At 40.0% G+C, this 6,294-nt stretch overlaps 2 protein-coding genes across 2 annotated transcripts; both read right to left on the bottom strand.

Annotated features, from left to right (window-relative positions):
* Window positions 1-1,462: 1,462 nt before the first annotated feature.
* LOC105117136 (uncharacterized) lies at window positions 1,463-2,847 on the bottom strand. The gene is made up of 3 exons (XM_011014694.1): window positions 2,571-2,847; window positions 2,327-2,474; window positions 1,463-1,544 (listed from the first exon to the last, which is right to left on the bottom strand). Exons 1-3 carry the CDS (start codon window positions 2,743-2,745, stop codon window positions 1,463-1,465), a joined length of 405 nt encoding a protein of 134 aa, XP_011012996.1. The 5' UTR covers window positions 2,746-2,847.
* A 481-nt stretch (window positions 2,848-3,328) lies between these two features.
* LOC105117135 (benzyl alcohol O-benzoyltransferase-like) lies at window positions 3,329-5,200 on the bottom strand. Its single transcript, XM_011014693.1, has 2 exons — window positions 4,686-5,200; window positions 3,329-4,456 (listed from the first exon to the last, which is right to left on the bottom strand). The coding sequence occupies exons 1-2, from the start codon at window positions 5,130-5,132 to the stop codon at window positions 3,524-3,526; spliced, it is 1,380 nt and encodes a 459-aa protein (XP_011012995.1). The 5' UTR covers window positions 5,133-5,200; the 3' UTR covers window positions 3,329-3,523.
* Between the last annotated feature and the right edge of the window lie 1,094 nt (window positions 5,201-6,294).

The raw sequence follows: 6,294 nt of genomic DNA, 5'->3' as shown, positions 1-6,294 counted from the left end.
AAGGATGTGCTCGAAAAAATGGTGGAGGAAATGCTAGGAACTGGAATTATAAGGCCTAGTAATAGCCCTTTTGCCTCCCCAGCAATGTTGGTTAAGAAGAAGGATTCCACATGGCGACTCTGTGTGGATTATAGAGCACTGAATAAATTGACTATCAAGGATAAATACCCCATTCCAGTGGTGGAAGAGCTACTGGAGGAACTGGTGGGAGCAACAATATTTTTGAAGATTGACCTTCGATCTGGTTATCACCAAATTAGGATGGGTTCGGGAGAGGAATTCAAAACAGCTTTCAGGACACACAATGGCCACTACGAGTTCTTAGTTATGCCGTTTGGGTTAACCAACGCTCCAGCTACATTTCAGAGCTTGATGAATGAGGTTTTCCGAGCACACCTCAGGAAGTTCATCTTAGTATTTTTTGACGACATATTAATCTACAGCAAGACATCTGCAGCTCACTATGAACATTTACAGACTATTTTCGACCTCTTGAGGATACATCAGCTAGTGGCAAAGGAAAGTAAGTGTAGCTTTGGCAGCGAACAAGTTGAATACTTGGGCCATATTATATCCAATTATGGAGTTGCTACCGATCCCAACAAATTCAAAGCTATAATTGAATGGCCATTGCCTAAGAACTTATGGCAACTCAGAGGGTTTTTGGGGTTTACTGGCTACTATAGAAGATTTGTCAAGGGATACGGATCCATTTGCAAACCCTTGACACAACTCCTAAAAAAGGATGCTTTTGGCTGGAACCTAGAAGCAACTACTGCATTCACCTTACTCAAGGAGCTGATGACCACTCCTCTAGTATTATCTTTGCCAACTCTAGATAAACTGTTTGTGGTAGAGACCAACGCATCGATGGTGGGTGTAGGTGCAGTACTTATGCAAGAGGGGCATTCTATTGCCTACATCAGCAAGTCTCTAGGCCCTAAATAGCAAGCCATGTCTATTTATGAAAAGGAAATATTGGTTATACTGCATGTAGTCAACAAATGGAAGCATTACCTCTGGGGGCGGCATTTTAAGATTCGCACGGATCATGTAAGTCTTAAATATCTCCTAGACCAAAAGATAGTTACTCCTATGCAGCACCAATGGCTAATTAAATTAATGGGGTATGACTATGAGATAGAATACAGAAAAGGGAAAGACAATGTGGCAGCTAATGCACTCTCACGAACTTCAAGCCAATTACTCTGTTCCTTGATTGACTCTTCAGTCTCTACCAAGCTTATGGAGGAAATTGCACAATCTTGGCAGAAAGATCCACATTTGCAGACTGTCATTCAAAACCTGCAAGCCTCTCCAACATCACATTCACACTACTCATGGGTTAATGGCCATTTGCAGAGGAAGGGAAAAATTATGGTGGGATGTGATGTGGACTTACACAGAAGGTTAATCTTCTTATATCACAACTCAGCTACGAGTGGTCACTCAGGAAGCACAGCTACTGCAAAAAAGGTGGGCAGTTTGTTCTACTAGAAGGGGCAGAAGAAACGCATCCGATAATTTGTGCGAGCATGCTCAATCTGTCAACAAAAAAAAGCATGAGAATGTAGTCACTCCACCTATTCCTCATGCTCCATTCATCGATATTAGCATGAATTTTATTGATGGGCTGCCTAAATATGAAGGCAAGGATGTCATTATGGTGGTAGTTGATTGCTTTAGCAAATATGCTCATTTCATGAGCCTTAGCCACCCCTATTCAGCACCTACAGTGGCTAAGATATTTATGGATAATGTGTATAAATTACATGGTTTTCCAGTATCAGTGGTCAGTGACAGGGATCCAGTATTTCTGAGCAAATTCTAGAAAGAATTGTTCCTTATACAAGGGGTTAACTTACTCTACTCCTCAGCATATCACCCTCAAACTAATGGTCAGACAGAGATCGTCAATAAATGTGTTGAAAACTAGCTTAGATGCATGACAGGGACCAACCCAAACCAGTGAGCACGATGGCTATCACTTGCGTGGTACAATACCAATTTCCGTTCTTCGACTCAGCTCACTCCCTATGAAATACTATATGGGTTTCCTCCTCTTATACATGTTCCTTACCTTTATAAAGACTCTACGGTGGAGTCAATTGATGATATTCTAACCAGGAGAGAAATAATGCTTAAGCAAGTCAAGAGGAATTTACAAGCTGCACAGAACAGGATGACACAAATTGCCAATAACAAGCGAAGCGAAAGGAGCTTCTCTATAGGGGATTATGTTTATCTTAAACTCCAACACTACAAGCAAAAATCAGTAGTCCACAGATCATCACAGAAATTATCAGCAAAGTTCTTCGGTCCTTACCTGGTGATAGATAAGATTGGCAAAGTGACGTATAAACTAGAGCTTCCACCTTCTTCGGCCATACATCCAGTGTTCCATGTTCCACAACTTAAGAGGCATGTAGGGAGCCAACCAGTGCAGACTACCTTGCCACAAATACCTCCGACCCCTACATTACAACCACAAGCAACAATGGACAGACGCATCGTAAAGAGAAAGAATCAGGCTGCCACTCAAATATTAATTCATTGGAAGGGCTTCTCACCTGCAGATGCTACTTGGGAATATGCAGAGGAAATCGCAGCTCGTTTTCCACACTTTAACCTTGAGGACAAGGTTGTTTCAATGGGGGAAGATTTGTCACATGCTGCAATCAATAACACTACAAGGAACGAAGAAGAGGAACAAGCAATAACAGAGATAGTGGAGATTTGAATCATGGGTCAGAGCAGGAACTCATCAAACAGCTAAACACACTGTTTTATTTTTATTTTGCAATGTTTTAGGAGACACGTGTAATAAGGAATGCTATCCTTCAGTTTCGGAACAAACCAATTGGTGTGTATATATGTGGTTGTAACATACTAAAAGGCACGATGAAAAATTGTAAAGCAAGAAACGCATGAAGAGAGATTCGGGTGAATCATTTCTTGTTTCTATACAGTTTTTATATGCTTCTTCATCTATCCAACTGATATCTGAATAGCAATCTTCATCAATTAACCAAATTTAGACTGAGATTAGTAACAGGGGAAGCGATTTCCATTCCACCCATAACAATATTCTTCTGCAAGTTTTATATATATATATATATATATATATATAGCAAAGGGCTGTATTTCTTCTTTAATTATAGTTTTTTGGTATTTTATTTCTTAATTATTGATGGTTTTTATCAGTTCCTCTACTTTTATTTGTATTGATGCCCCCCTCCGCTTTTAAATTTGTTTTTGTTCAGTTCTTATTAGTTTGAGCAGACAATAAGGTTAATTATCTCTGAATGGTATAAATATAATGATTCACAGTCGAAGCATATGCTAAATTGACAGAAATCTTTCGAAGATAATTTCAAACAAACGTACATAAACATGTTCACCCCCCTCCCCTATTTTTTCTGGCCTTCTCATCGGCACTCTCACTCGCACCAGTTTAACCTTATTACACATGTAGCGAAGACTGACATCTTAGCTTCTGGAAAGAACGAGTACGCAAATCAACTTATAGGGAAGATACAATAAGTTTGGACTTAGTTTGTGCGCTAACTGGCTGGTCCTTCAACATGCCGTCAAGCTCCTTGACAAATCTTTCCATGGCGGGAGCCGGCAAGCAAAATGGGACCACAACCCCATTTTCTCCGTTCTTGTTTGTAAATGGGATATAAAAGCTTGCAACTCCAGGGATGGCGCCAACACCACCTTTGGCAGCGCCACCATATATAGCATTACCCCATCCAAAATCTACCTCTTCAAATCCTGCACGTCTCAGGTCCGATACTAGGTATGCCCTTACCACTGTAAAGTGAGGCCTCCCCTTAATCACCATCAAAGATGATACTGATCGCATGTATTCCTCAGTCACGTCAGCCTTAGCCTTTCTCACCAATTCTAAGGCGTATCCAAATGGATTTCTTGAGAGTTCTCCTGCAGTTGCCACTGCTACAGGAAAAGCAAAGCCATTACCATAGTATCCTCTTGGCAATGGAGGGTTAAATTTCTCACGAGCATTGACAATGCATATTATGCGCATCTCCTCGGTAGGATCTGGTTGGAGGGCAATGGTACGACATTTCCAAAGACATGCTGTTAGAATTTCGAAAGTAGAACAATGGCTAAGGTGAGGCGGGACAAATTTTCGAAGAGCAGACATTTCTGAAGGGCCAAAGAAGAAGGAACGATGAGCCATATCATCAAGTGGAATAATGGTACCCTTGGTGTCAGCTACCTCCTCGTACTCACGGTGTGTGCATGTAACTCGTGGAGGGTTACTAGCATTGAGAACTTGTCTTTCCCACACAGCTGGGACGGAGGGCACATTGGCTCCCCGTGCCATCTCACCCACTGCTGCCATGAATTGGACCAGGCCTACGGCATCACTCATGGTATGGTTCAGGCGGAGGGCAAACAGAAAACCACCACACTTGAGGCGCGTCACCTGCCAATTTGTACAATATATATATATGTTAGACACCAGTTGTATATCCACCTATCCGTTTCGCATTGTAGATGCTTTTAGAGCGATCACAAATTGTGTTTGAACCTGTTTTTCATCTATCTCAAATTGTGGTACAACTTGGATGTAAAAAAAGCTACAATTTGAACACATGTTTGTACACGTGCAAATGAAGGTGTGGAAACTCATATATAGCAAGGAAATTATTTACCTGAATAAGCAACAAAGGGCAGTTTAACACCCCACTAGAGCCAGGGACATCAAAGAGGAGCTCCTCCAAGCAGGGGAAAGGTGGTTGAAGCGCATCACCAAATTGCTCAAGTGTAACATCAGCATCAGCTTCTATGAATAAGATACCCTCACCGGTGCATTCCACCATGAGCTTGCGGTTAGGCCCTTCCCTGAGTCTACCGGCAAATGGATAGTAAAACACTAATGTCTTTGCAAGTGCCTCCCTAATGATTTTGACGGGGTCTTTCCCTTGCATAGAGGGATTATTGCGATAAAATTGCATGACTGGAATGTGGAATCGAAGACCTTCTTGGTCGTCGATGTCAGATAATAGTTTGAACTCATGTGGGGTGGGCTTGGCAGGCTTGATCAGTTCTGGTTCACGTCTGTGAACTTTGAACAACAGAGAGGCGGGTGATGATGCCATTATTGTAGAACAGAAGAGAATATAATGGAATGAGAAATGATGGGAACTAACGAAGGAATATATAAGGAAGACTGAAAGCATATGGGACAACTCCTTGGTTGTTGCAGTGTGTACTTGCTGTCTATTCTATCATCCATGTAAAAATTTGAAAATTAGGGCTGGACCGTACGTAATTTTAAATAGAAAGCTTGTGAACTACTTTCACTTCATAATTGACTCGGAATTTACTTGAAGACGGCTCAACTCTAGTAATGCCTTGTTAGGGCCAATCAGATCAAAGTAGGTTCTATCATTTACTTTTTAGTGGAATGTCCAAATGATTTTACATTGTAATAGAAAGTGGACCGTTCTCTCTTATTACATAGTTATAATACATACTGTAATTGCTAAAATGAGTCAACTTAAGAAGCATGTTTGGCAAAAACTGATTCACAACAACTTTTTTTTTTATGAAGTGTAAGTTAGAATCATAGAATCAAAAGCTTTTGTTGGGAAAGTATAATTCAAAAACTAATTAGAATAAATATGTGAAAAGCTAAAAATATAAACTCTTGTTTAAAACAATTATTTTTTTTAATTTTGTAATAAACATTCGATTAAAGTCGAAATTTATTTCCAACCAAATATGTTAATAATTTGTTTTTAATTTAAAAATTAAAATCTAAGATAAAATAATTTGTAAAATTTATAATTACCAGTTCTATATATCTTATAATTCATATTTATTAATATCTAGTCATATTATCCAAGTTGATAGTGGCAAGTACATGTGGTGATTTCGAATTGCTCGATCTTTCCGGTTGATAGACAAAACAAAATCTCAATCCTATAGAAGCAATTAACAATTGCCATACACGGAAAAAGACGAGGGAAAACGAGAAAAATCATATCGAGCGGACTCCAACTTTATGATATCTGTTCTTTCACCAACATGACGGGCCCTTCATGAATCTGTACTTGCCGATCAAAGCTGCTACCGGTGGTAGCTAACAGTCTCAGTACTCATCCAAATTGGATACTTTTGCCGGCCCTTCAACGATTGTGGACGGTTCGTGTTAGCATTTAAAATAAATATATTGTCAAAGCCAATTTACAGTGGGGGGTTCTGCAATGTCACGTCCTCACTAGTCACTATCTACTTTCTTGACTTCCAAAACCAATT

The sequence above is a fragment of the Populus euphratica genome, unplaced genomic scaffold (genome assembly GCF_000495115.2).
Source record: "Populus euphratica unplaced genomic scaffold, PopEup_1.0 scaffold1980.1, whole genome shotgun sequence".
Taxonomy (NCBI): domain Eukaryota; kingdom Viridiplantae; phylum Streptophyta; class Magnoliopsida; order Malpighiales; family Salicaceae; genus Populus; species Populus euphratica.
This window is presented reverse-complemented; position numbering and strand designations above follow the sequence as displayed.

Coding starts and splice junctions, on each gene's coding strand:
- LOC105117136 (XM_011014694.1), bottom strand. CDS start 2,745: ATGATTCAAATCTCCACTATCTCTGTTATTGCTTGTTCCTCTTCTTCG. Junction 2,475..2,570: donor TTCCCAAGTAGCATCTGCAG/GTGAGAAGCCCT, acceptor GTTGTAATGTAG/GGGTCGGAGGTATTTGTGGC. Junction 1,545..2,326: donor CCAATCTTATCTATCACCAG/GTAAGGACCGAA, acceptor TTTTGTTGACAG/ATTGAGCATGCTCGCACAAA.
- LOC105117135 (XM_011014693.1), bottom strand. CDS start 5,132: ATGGCATCATCACCCGCCTCTCTGTTGTTCAAAGTTCACAGACGTGAA. Junction 4,457..4,685: donor GCCCTTTGTTGCTTATTCAG/GTAAATAATTTC, acceptor ACAAATTGGCAG/GTGACGCGCCTCAAGTGTGG.